At 37.9% G+C, this 13,124-nt stretch overlaps 2 protein-coding genes across 3 annotated transcripts in view; both read right to left on the bottom strand.

Annotated features, from left to right (window-relative positions):
* Window positions 1-13,124, bottom strand: part of LOC120770227 (protein PFC0760c-like) — a 52,840-nt gene that overhangs the window by 28,880 nt on the left and 10,836 nt on the right. The window lies entirely within an intron of this gene.
* Window positions 6,663-9,615, bottom strand: LOC120770226 (spore wall protein 2). Of its 2 annotated transcripts, XM_040097507.1 has the most exons (2): window positions 8,537-9,615; window positions 6,663-8,293 (listed from the first exon to the last, which is right to left on the bottom strand). In XM_040097507.1, exons 1-2 carry the CDS (start codon window positions 9,423-9,425, stop codon window positions 6,867-6,869), a joined length of 2,316 nt encoding a protein of 771 aa, XP_039953441.1. In that variant the 5' UTR covers window positions 9,426-9,615; the 3' UTR covers window positions 6,663-6,866. The 2 variants fall into 2 exon arrangements, with proteins under 2 accessions (XP_039953441.1, XP_039953440.1); XM_040097506.1 differs by having other exon boundaries at window positions 6,663-9,615.

Consider the following 13,124-nt stretch of genomic DNA (forward strand, 5'->3'; position numbering starts at 1 on the left):
CTATACAGGGCACTGCTGGCTGTGGAAGCACTTGTCCAACATGAGAATAGTCTCTTGCGAAAACTACCGGTTCTGCAACATGGAACAGGAAACTACAGAACACCTGTTTCTGGATTATCAAGCAATTTGCAGAAGCAGACTCATGACCCTAGGTTCCATATACATACGTGGGAATCAGGGATCACATTACCTTAGTCGCGCCCAGCAGGCTCCTGGAATTTTTAAGAATACTGGACCTTTATGAATATACATATGTGATATAGGATACAATAGATCATAGGTCGCAGTGCAAATCCACAATTTTTTTAATATCTATCTGTCTAAAATCACTCCAAATGCGTTTTTTTGTTTGTTTATTCCCGTATCCACCAAAAGTAAGCTTGATGGCTTAACAAAATTTTCTTGTGAAAATCGGGATCTATGGTCATTCTTTGAAGGACCCGCAAACTAAAATACTTCCATCAAATTTTTCATAAAGTGAATGAGTCAAGCTCCAATTGTTACGCGCGATGGCGGATAGACGAGTCTGCTTCGATTCATTCGGCTCTTCTTCGATACTTCGCTTCACAGCAGCGATAGCATATTCGGTGCACAGTATACAGCATCACAGAGTATGTCCACCAGAGTAATCAAGAGTATCCACTAAACTAAACGTGGTACGAAACCGACCCGTCGTTGCTCGAATTACTCACTCCACTTCGAGATTATGTCGACCGTATATTGAACGGAGCGTTGTCAAAAAGACGAACTCTGTAAGCAAAGTATTGCACAATTGAAAACCAAAAATTAAAAAAAAACACCCATTATATATTCAAACAAATACACAAAAACAGCGCGTTCCGCCACAACATTTCCACATTTCTCTTCTATCTATTCATGCAATACCGTTGCGCCATCTCGCGCTCTTCTAGCGTCAAAATACAATTTCGGCGTTCCATTATTATGCTTGCTTCGAGCTATTCTTGTGCTTTCGCCTGACTAATTTGGCTGAACACAACACGCAAGGGCCAATGGTTTGCCTTTTGGGATAGGTCCATCAATTTGTTTACTCGCAAATGCTTCACTGAAAGCTAGCTGCTGCCTCTGGCAATTCAAAGCACATTGTAGTATGCATAAAACATTTGTATAAATATAAGTATGTATGGAATATATATGTGTGTGTGTGTGCGTATATACGTCATTGTTGCTTATTTTCGTTAGATTCCAAGTGCATACAATGTCGCGTAGAATTCTCAACAGCATGCGGTGAATGAACGCGGACATATGTAACCACAGCAATACATTATTTTTATTTGGCACAGTAGATAAGAAAAGTTTTCAGAGAAAAAATTATTCATATGTATGAATGTACTTGTTCTGAAAACACGCGTTGATGTTATCGATTTTAGTTTAAATTTGAAAAAATAAAAGACTTTCAGATTTGGCCCATAAAACGCTTAACTTTCAATAGGGTTAAGTGCAAAGAGTATAAATTCTAGCGCTCCTAGTCTCCTTCTAGTTTCCTATTCTTTGGTCAGCAATTTTGAAGTTAACTAGCATTCCCTTTCGAGTCAAATTGCTGTTCTGCACGCAAAGAGTTCGAGAATATCTCCAATCAGCTCTTTACATACTCTATGAAAGCAACTTATTTAACACCCCGCTCCCTATGGTCCGTCAACGTCGAAACTGCGTTTTTCCCGGTGGTCCTTTGATGCTAATTAACTGCCTCCTTGCCACCCAAGCAGAATCTGCACAATCGTTACATTAACTCAACTTTCTATCGACGACTGACTTTTTCATCGTTAGAAATAAAAAGAAATCGCCGAATCTTAAAGTAATTCGCCAATCGGGACCGTTTCTTCCGCAATCCGATGTCTGGTTGGACCAATAATTCGATACAGAACAGCCTTGTAGTTCTTCTCCTCTACCTCAAGTAACTGACGATCTCATCTTATAAATGGTGGCTAACACCTTTCCCGCTTAAACGACAGATTTAACCTGCTTCACCGGGTGAAGTACACTGCTTCGCCAAGCACTGCTATGAGGTGGTCTTACGGTTGCACCTGGTGTCTTGAGAGAACAATAGCAGCATCCATTACACAGCCAGCCTTATCTTATCCCATATTTCATGCAAGATAAGACACACACTGTCTTTTGGGATGCTTACTATCTTAGCTAATTCACATACTTTTAATCAGCGGTCTGCGAAAATGAGATAATGGACAATTGTCACGTTATTCTCTTTGTGGCCGTTTGTGGAGCATATAAGAGTGGGTTCTCAAAATAAACCGCTTTTCTAAAATCGGCCAAGAGCGTCAATTTCAGCCATCAAATAGTCGGTTATCATGGCACGACAACGGTCACCATTAAAAGGTACGTTCTCACCGGTATCATATTTGAAGAAATATGGACTGATGATTCCACCGAACTACAAACTACACCATACCGTTCTTTTTTTCTAGACGAAACGGTCTTTAATCTCTTCAGAATGCTTTTCGTCGAAAATGTGGCAATTTTGCTTGGTTACATACACGATGATCCAAAAATGGTATTCATCGCTAAACAAAATTTGGCTCGAAAACATCGGATCTTCGTGGAACTTTTCAAAGGCCCATAGAGCGAAGCGTTGTCACTTGGGAAGGTCGAGCAGTTACAGTTCTTGCACAACCTGTATTTTGTATGCTTTCAGTTTAAGATCTAGGCATAAAATGCATAAAGTCGCTCCATACGTCCGAATTGCTACGAACGGCGCTGAATCGACTCTCACGATCTTCGTGTACACTCTCAGCTACGACTGCAATATTTTCTTCACTACGTGCTGGACGTGGTCTATTCGTTCGAATATTGTCTAATAATGAATGCTGATCAATATGGGAGATGGTTTGAATTATATGCTCAGCAGGACGATTACATTGACCATAAGTTGAGCGAAGCGCGCGAAACACATTTTTTATAGAACGTGAATTTTCGTAGTAAAGTTGAATGATTTGTAAACGTTGTTCAGGCCTAAATCTTTCAATGTTGAAATGCCAAACAATACTGAACAAAAACAAGTAAGGAAGGGCTAAGTTCGGATGTCACCGAACATTTTATACTCTCGCATGATAAAGTGATAATCGAGATTTCATTATACGTCATTTACATATTTTTCAAATACCGTATTTTTGTAAAGTTTTATTCCGCTATCATCATTGGTTCCTAATGTATATACTCGTATTATACAGAGAAGGCATCAGATGGAATTCAAAATAGCGTTATATTGGAAGAAGGCGTGGTTGTGAACCAATTTCACCCATATTTCGTACATGTCATCAGAGTGTTAAGAAAATATTATATACCAAATTTCATTGAAATCGATGGAGTAGTTCCTGAGATATGGTTTTTGGTCCATAAGTGGGCGACGCCACGCCCATTTTCAATTTTTAAAAAAAGCCTGGGTGCAGCTTCCTTCTGCCATTTCTTTCGTAAAATTTAGTGTTTCTGACGTTTTTTGTTAGTCGGTTAACGCACTTTTAGTGATTTTCAACATAACCTTTGTATGGGAGGTGGGCGTGGTTATTATCCGATTTCTTCCATTTTTGAACTGTATATAGAAATGCCTGAAGAAAACGACTTTGTGGAGTTTGGTTGACATAGCTATAGTAGTTCCCGAGGTATGTACAAAAAACTTAGTAGGGGGCGGGGCCACGCCCACTTTTCCAAAAAAATTGCGTCCAAATATGCCCCTCCCTAATGCGATCCTTTGTGCCAAATTTCACTTTAATATCTTTATTTATGGCTTAGTTATGACACTTTATAGGTTTTCGGTTTCCATCATTTTGTGGGCGTGGCAGTGTGCCGATTTTGCCCATCTTCGAACTTAACCTTCTTATAGAGCCAAGGAAAACGTGTACTAAGTTTCATTATGATATCTCAATTTTTACTCAAGTTACAGCTTGCACGGACGGACGGACGGACAGACGGACGGACGGACAGACAGACATCCGGATTTCGACTCTACTGGTCACCCTGATCACTTTGGTATATATAACCCTACATCTGACTCTTTTAGTTTTAGGACTTACAAACAACATTGTTGCGAGAGTATAATAACATGGCATCTTGATACGACTTACGCGTGATCTGTCAAAAAAAAGGCTATTGAGAGTGCCTCTACTGGATCACCCGTTAATATATGTATATGTACATATATTTTGTGATACTTGAATCCTACGATTTTATTTTACGAAAACGTTTTATATTATATATACAAGTATTTCAATCTGATAAGAGAAATTAAATATTTTCAAAATTTGCTTACTTAAAGTAACTACTATTAACTGTTTAGACAGATTTCTTACATGCATTATGTTTACTAAGTCGAGTTTATAAGATTGATTTATAACCCAAACAAATCAGTGAATATTAATGTTATAATTTATATAAATGGGTGGTGTATAACAAGTCTGTTTATTTACGTTAATAAGTACACATACATATATTCCACATATTATATATAGGTATAGTATATACATTTACCAGTAGATTAAATAACTCTTAGAAAAATAGCTTCTTCAACATACAAAAGTGAGAAGAACGCATAAGTAAAGTATTTGAATAAAGGACATCGAACTTCGATCACCAATATTGCCTTCACTTCCAGAGAATAGTGAAAATGGGGCGAGGTAGACAAGGGAGTAGAGCTAAGCATATATATGGCTCCAAAAAAGAAAACAGTGTGGGAGAAGATATCTTCTCTGCTAAACTAGATACCAGACCACTGTACTAGTTCCAAGCGAAGAACACAGCAATTAAAGAAAGACTTCTTGTTCTGACAAGGATTGTGCTCACATCAAGGAATATATAGATATATATGTATATACACTGTATTATACAGATATACATATATACAGATATATAGATAACCAGGCGGCTTTGAGATCACTAAAGTCTCTCAGAGTTTCATCAAAGTGCATTGATCTCTTAGTGGATCTAAAGTCCTATTTCACGATAAACCTGTATTAAGTTCCAGAACATAGTGATCAGGGAACCGTGAAGCAGAGAGAACAGGCACTACCTTACAAGTAGACTTCGGAATAGAGAGAACTTTATACCTCTGGCCACTTGAAGATATCTTATCGACAAATATATTAAAAGTTTAGCTGAGTCTCGGTAGAGTAAAACCCCTCAACAAGCAGGCGTGGTATGAATGGATTATACAAGGTGCATTCCAAAGTAAACATCAATTGAAACGTTTCAGTAAAAGTTTCACCAATTTTAAACAAATTTTAATGTTGGCTCTTTATTCGAAGCCCATTTTCGCACCGATAACACAAACATACTGACATTTAAAACGCAATAACTTCACTTACAATCGATGAAATGTCATGACACTAAACAATCGATAAAGATAGCAGATTCTAACGCACCAATCGAAATATAGATTGCGCCACCAGGGGGCGCTAAATTCAAAAAGTCCTGTTTACTTTGGAAAGCACTGTAGGTCGCATATGCAGAATATTAAAATTTTAAAGAAATGATATACTTTAAGATCTCTAGTAGGGAGTAGCAGATCAGGAAAGAAAAGGCAGACATACCAATAGGATAGGAACACCTTATAACGACTACCGTAGAAGAAGAGAAGACTACCAAACATCATCTATGCGATTGTGATATTTTATATAGGAAAAGATTCGCAACTAGTGGTCGAGGGTTTCCAGACGACGTCTCGGAGGAGCGTCATCAGAAGGACGGGATTGCTCCGAGAGGAGCCAATAGATTGAAGAGCGTTTAGATAACAAGCGTTCTTCACTAAATTTGAAATTGTGTTTTTTCTTTAAAAAGTTGTTAATTCGGCTATAACGGCGTTAGCAGTGTCTACGCCAATAAAGAAAAATATGAATGATATGAGTCTGTACTCAATAAACGGTACTGGCAGTTAATATATTTAACATCTTAAATTTCATTAATTATTACTTCCGTACTAGAACATAATCTAAAACAGTTTACAGCAACGCTGATAATATTTTGTTTACGAAATCGGCTTATCTTACATAATTTCCAAGAAATCACAATTACATTTATTTGGCCTTTTGATTTTTGTATGTAAACAAAGAAATCCGTGCACCCGGCACACATTTGCCAAATAATAAATACTTCATCGCAATTTAAAAAAATTACAAAAAATAATTCATTGATAGCAAAAGACACTAGGGTAGCCATTATGAGTCACAAGACTTTAAAACAGCGAACAGTGAGTGAGAGAAACGCTCCGCCTATGACAACAACATATTAATAGTCTTTTAATTCATTATTGTTTATTGGCCCAAAGAGCCGTACCGCTCAAATGCGCATCACCATGTCACTTGGGTTAAATATTTAACGCTTATCAACTGACGTGACCAGCGGCGATATCAACAAAAGCAACAGCAACAAAACTCATGGTTCAGCAACAAAATGCCTCAGAATCAACTGTTGGCGGGCGTCTGCCAGCAACACGAGCAAGCAAAGATAACCCTAAGGCGTGAGCACATGCATATACATAAGTAGTACAAGTGTAACTGGGCGAAGCTCCGAGTCAGTTGGAGCTCGCACACTTAGTCAAGCCGACAATTGCCGGCAGCGCTGATAAGAAGCCTCCATGCGCGTTGATATATTTAGTTTTTGCAACAACATTACAGAGGTTAATATAAACAAACTGCAAATTATCTGTTATGTTCGTTTTTCTAGTAGTACAACAAATTTGTTTTAGAATGTATGTACATAATTTATTATTTAAAGACATATTAACATGAAACTTAAAAAATACAGCATCAAATTGTTATATATTATTATTAAAGCGCAGTAAATCATTTGGGCACCTAGAGTGGCTCGCTCCTAAGTTGTTTAGGAATCATCACGGCGGAAACCTAGTCATCTTCCTCGCTTTCTTCAGATTCGGCTTTAGGAATAACTTGTTTACCATTTGGGCGTTCGTTCGAAATTTGTTGGGATTCGTCTGCGCTATCAGCTACTGCATCGTTTTCTTCACTTGTATTGTCTTCTGCACTTTGTTTGGAACTCTCAACCGATCCTTTGGCGCTTTCAGTTTTCTCTACACTCTCTAATGATCGTTTACGTCTGTCTTCAATATAGGTCGTTTCGTTGGCTTCATCCGAATCTGCATCCATTACTTCACATCCCTGCACGTAATCTTCCAGAGAGGAATCTTTTTTAAGTTCCAATACTTCATTGGACTCTCTGTTTTCATCGGAGTTCGAACTGAAGTTCAGCACGTCGTTCAAATCTTCATTGCTCTTAGGTACAATTTTCTTGTCGCCTTTTCGTTTTAAGCGCCGGATGTCCAGCTTGTTTGCTCCACTACCTTTTGCTTTAGCCTTTTCTTCGGATGAATCTTCTTCCGATGAACTATCGTTAGTTTTGCGTTTGCGACGCGCTCCATCTGATCCCTCTTCCCCTTCGCCACCGCCAGCACCCGTTGCACCTTTTTTGCTTTTTTCCTCGGATGAATCTTCTTCCGATGAACTATCGTCAGTTTTGCGTTTTCTACACGGTCCATCTGATCCCTTTTTACCATGGCCGTCGCCACCACCTGGCTTGACTTTCTCCTCGGATGAATTTTCTTCCGATGAAATAGAATTTGTGGTCGATTCTTCTTCTGATGAAGTGGTGTCTGTAGTCGAATCTTCTTCTGATGAGTATTTAGTCGAATCTTCTACTGAAAAGCTATCATCAACTTCGCGTTTTCGACGAGCTCCTTCTGAACCTTTGGCACCTTCGCCACTGCTTGCACCTGCTTTATCTTTCTCCTCGGATGAATCTTCTTCTGAAGAACTATCGTCAGTTTTGCGTTTTCGACGCGCTCCATCTGATCCCTTTTCTCCTTCGCCATTGCTCACCCCAGGTCCACCTTTTTTGCCTTTTTCCTCGGATGAATCTTCCTCCGAAGAACTATCGTTAGTTTTGCGTTTGCGACGCGCTCCATCTGAACCCTGTTCCCCTTCGCCACCGCCAGCACCCGATGCACCTTTTTTGCCTTTTTCCTCGGATGAATCTTCTTCTGACGAACTATCGTCAGTTTTGCGTTTTCTACGCGGTCCACCTGATCCATTTTTACCATGGCCGTCGCCACCACCTGGCTTGACTTTCTCCTCGGATGAATTTTCTTCCGATGAAATGGAATTTGTGGTCGATTCTTTTTCTGATGAAGTGGTGTCTGTAGTTGAATCTTCTTCTGATGTATCATTATACGAATCTTCTACTGAAAAGCTATTATCCGCTTCACGTTTTCGACGAGCGCCGTCTGAACCTTTGGCACTTTCGCCACTGCTTGCACCTGGTGCACCTGCTTTGTCTTTCTCCTCGGATGAATCTTCTTCTGATGAGCTATCATCAGCTTTGCGTTTCCTACGAGCTCCGTCTGAGCCTTTAGCACCTTCACCACCGCTTGCACCTGGTTCACCTGCTTTACCTTTCTCCTCCGATGAATCTTCTTCGGATGAGCTATCATCAGCTTTGCGTTTCCTACGAGCTCCGTCTGAACCTTCAGCCCCTTCGCCACCCCTTGCACCCGGTGCACCTGCTTTGCCTTTCTCCTCGGATGAATCTTCTTCTGAAGAACTATCGTCAGTTTTGCGTTTTCGACGCGGTCCATCTGATCCTTTTTTACCATGGCCATCACCCGCACCTGGCTTGACTTTCTCCTCGGATGAATCTTCTTCTGATGAAATCGAATTTGTGGTCGATTCTTCTTCTGATGAAATAGTATTTGTAGTTGACTCTTCTTCTAATGAATCTTTAGACGAATCTTCTTCTGATGAACTATCGTCGGTTTTTCGTTTCCTACGAGCTCCTTCTGAACCTTTGGCTCCTTTACCTTCGCTCGCCCCAGGTGCACCTGGCTTACCTTTCTCCTCTGATGAATCTTCTTCAGATGAACTATCGTCCGATTTTCGTTTTCTGCGCGCTCCGTCTGAACTTTTGGCAACTTCGCTTGCTGCGGCGCCTCCCGATTTGCCTTTCTCCTCGGATGAATCCTCTTCAGATGTACTATCTTCAGTTTTGCGTTTTCTACGTAATTCCAGTGCCAACACATCACTGCCTGCCAGCTCGGAGGAATCCTCTTGTGATGAGCCTTTCTTGTCAATTTTCTGACGTTTCCTTCGAAGTTCATTATTATATGCTTTTTCAAGTTGATAATAACGCTCGTAAGCATCTTCACTCCCAAATTCATTACTGTCTTTATTGTGCTTGTGGTGTTTGCACAAGTCTACGTCGGGTATGGCGTCAGCGGAACGCTTTTCAAGTAACTTTGTGTCTTCTAGTGTCTCGTCCGACCCTGCTTCAGGCGTATCAACTTCTTCAACTGAAAGGGAAGTGGATTCATCCTTATCCTTGACAGGCAGTGGTACCGCAGTTGTTAACGCGACCGCCAACAATAGCAACGCCACCGGCGGAAGTAAGCGCATCTCGAATAAACGCGTCGACTACACTCTTCAACAGGCAATTTTATTGTCAAACCAAATCCTTTACGACTTAATTTAAGTGATTTGAAATGTGGTTCGGGTTACTCGATAAACTAATGGATTTGTTCTTGTCGCAAAACCGTTTCGTTGCAAGCGCGTTTTTGCACTGACTGCAATGCTTTTGTGTCAGTCTAATTAAGGCTATCAGTTCGGACAGCAATCAGTAGCAGCGCTCATACTAGCGACTTAATCAGTGCTTTAGTTATACAGTCTGGCAAATAAAAAGCTTTTCATATGCTTACAAGTGCAAGTGTAGTTGCTTTTTAACTTTTATTTCGGACGTCAAGCTTGTCATACTCAACTGACAACGTTTTGTTAGTTTCTGATGAATTAATTCCCACAGAGGACGTAGCGATAAGGAACAATATTTTGGTTTGGTTGTTTTTGTCATGGTGCGTAAACTGAAGATAAACCACTTGCGATACAATAAAGTTTGCTCTATACCAAGGGACGGAAGCGTTAAATGCGTGGTCGCAAAGAAATGAAAAGTACATATGTATATGTAGATATTATGAGATATACATAATTGTAAATATTATGAGATATAATTACTTTCATGAGTTCATATCAAATAAACATTTGTACCTAGTAGATATTTGCTAATAAATCTCAAACTTAATTCGGTTCATCACTCAGCATACAACAATTATAATCCTACTGTAGCCAAATTATCTACTAATGATTCATTAAAGAAAGAATAACGGAAATGTTTTTAGCTGGAATTCAAGCTTATTACCGTATTTGCAATGTAGAACGATAAGTATCTTACTAAAGCTTCAAGACGATTAAATTACGAAGATTTTGATCTAGATTAAAGAGACTAAAGCAACAGTATTTATGCAAAATAATATACCGGATAAGGTGAAGGTCTTTAAATTCTGGAATAAGCCACTATGTGGTTATTTAATTCTCAACAGTGCTCTTAATTACTAACGAGTCAACAATTCTTTTACTCACGAATTTTTGTTTAAAATAACCGGAATAAAAATTTGGACTTCAAATGGTTTCAACAATAATTGAACCATTACCGAAATGTTCCCAAATTTTAACAGAATCAGAAAACTATACTAGACGATCAGACTATATAATCAAAAACGTTGTGGGTTCCTAAAATAGCCCAAAACTACATTTACCAAAGCTCTGGGAATACGGAGTTTTTCTAACAATGCTAGAGATATATAGCATAAGTCAGACAGCAGTCAATAATGATTAAGTCGTATTTAGATTTGATCTAACAAAACGAAATATCCAAACAGTTCGAAACCTCCGATTGATTTCTCTACCGCATCGGATTTAACTATTTATAATACGTAGTAAAAATAATTTTAGACACTGATTTGTTTTAACATCTCTCGGTTATAACCGCATAAGAAGAAGAAAAAGAAGATTTATGATCAACTTATATATGTATATGGTCTTCAGAACTTCCAGCATATGGATCAAACAAGCTATGTAAGTAAAGAGAAATTTCACAACCAATACGATCCTTACCTCTCAACAACTATACCATACTACCTCATACATGTCTTCCACAAACATCTCTTTCTAAGCACAATATATAATTTTATCCGACAAATCTAGAATTATATAACATAAGGAATTCTAGAAGAAGTTAGAAATAGGCACATACATAAATGATTACGCATTAGCTGCTGAACCGTGGAATAATATGAGTAATGCATTGTTCTAGTTTTGACATTTTTTAGTTTTTCCGAAAAAACAGGCAAACGCTTGCTTGAATATGCTTCATGAGCGAACAACTTTTTTTGGTTTCGGCTCATCTTGAAATACCTAAGCAGGCAACTACTGTTGATTTTCGATCGAAACGAGCCTTTTTGAGTGATCCACAAATTGTGTGGTATCCCAAGTGAAAAATTTTTTTCTTTTTTTTTTGGAATATATTCTGATTGCATTAATGCCTAAAGTTTCATCAATCTTACGATGTGGTATCTGCAGCAATAACAGTCTACGCACAGCTCGATAGTTTCCGTAATAACAACTAATTTTGGACGACCTTCACGAAATTTGTCTTAGAGTGATTTACGACCTCGTTTGGATTTACTATACCATCGATAAGCATTGGTTCTTGATGGTGCTTCAATGTCATTAATTTAAGTAAGTTCATCAGTTCACTGTTGCCGGGTTAATTCACGTTGAAATTTGTAAAAAATAGTGGCGAGAAAATGTTTGTGATTTATTCCCATTTTTGGCTCAGACGAATGTCTCAAATAACTGCAAACAACACAAATAGCGCTCATATGTCAAAACATTCGGAGTCAGGCTTTACGAGAAAGTTTTGGGTTGCTAGATTGCAAAAATAGGGTTGTCAAACCCAGAAGTATTCAAGCTAACTGCTCTCTCAGGTAACAGAATCCAAGATGTAGCTTGGTGGATTCAGAAATTTTTCGTAGAAGTGACATACATACTTACATATATATATGTACAGAATATATTGGTTTTAAGTAGTTTAGAACTATTAGCATTTATTACATAATTTTTAAAATCTTGGTTTTATAAAGTCTATATTGGTCATCACCCAAATTCAATTAGGAGTTTACTGATACCTATGATGAAACCAGGATTTAGCTATTTAATCATTTCGCAAAAAATAGCGCGAATAGTAAACAAGCGATTACAGTTTTTAATCAACAATATTTGAGTAATATTCATTTTCAGCGATTATTATAATTACATTTTGAACTACATAGGGGAAGAGATCAAATGATTAGCGCATAACTGCAGTAAATATGCAAAAATGGCAACTGCAACTCAAATTCACACATATTTTATTAATATGAATTTAATATATAAGTGTGTTTATTAGAAAATTAAATACAATTCGATGATGATAAGAATTTTATATTTTATAAAAAATATCACGCAATTAAATGCTAGGAATTCAGTATGAGTAAAGCATTTATTTAGGAAGTAATTATAAATAAAAAATATGTATATAAAGTGGCATGTGTCTAATCAAAATGGCTTTACTAAGCCATAAGAGACTTGCTTGAAAACTCACAAAAAATGTCAGAATAATATGGACAAAACTGCAATTAACTGCACTAAGCTGTAAAAAAGATCGCATTTCAAGCGAGAGCCACATATGGCAAATCCATTTTTAATACAACATAGAACCACAGTTCGTTATAATGCATATACGTATATGTACATATGTATATGAAGCGTGTTCAGAAAATAAGGGAAATTTTATGAATTATCGTTACAAACAAAAATCGCCCAGCTTATGAAAACGTCTATCAACATAGTGGCTGCGATTAAGTAAAAATGAATGCAGCTGCAAATCGTTCTTCGGCGGCTTGTATAAAAACATAATAAAAAATTGACAATTGGGCTTGAAATTTCAAAATTACCGTTAGTTTTTGAAAACATCTCTTATATCTTATATATAATAAAAATTTGACTCTTCAAAGAATTCAATTTTTAACAAGGGAATCTTTGATTGAAATTTAGAAGGTTTCCGCTCTTAAATCGAAATAAAAACAAGTTAGGAAGCGCTAAGTTCGGGTCTAACAAACACTACTTTATACTTTCGCAACTTGTAAGAATCGAAGCCAGGGGAATATCTTAAGGTGCAAAACGTCAACCACACGATTGCATTTCAAGCAATTATATGTATGTATT

Source organism: Bactrocera tryoni, chromosome 3 (assembly GCF_016617805.1).
Source record: "Bactrocera tryoni isolate S06 chromosome 3, CSIRO_BtryS06_freeze2, whole genome shotgun sequence".
NCBI lineage: Eukaryota > Metazoa > Arthropoda > Insecta > Diptera > Tephritidae > Bactrocera > Bactrocera tryoni.

Bases quoted from the DNA above. Each gene is read 5' to 3' on its own strand.
- LOC120770226 (XM_040097506.1), bottom strand. From the start codon at position 9,425: ATGCGCTTACTTCCGCCGGTGGCGTTGCTATTGTTGGCGGTCGCGTTA.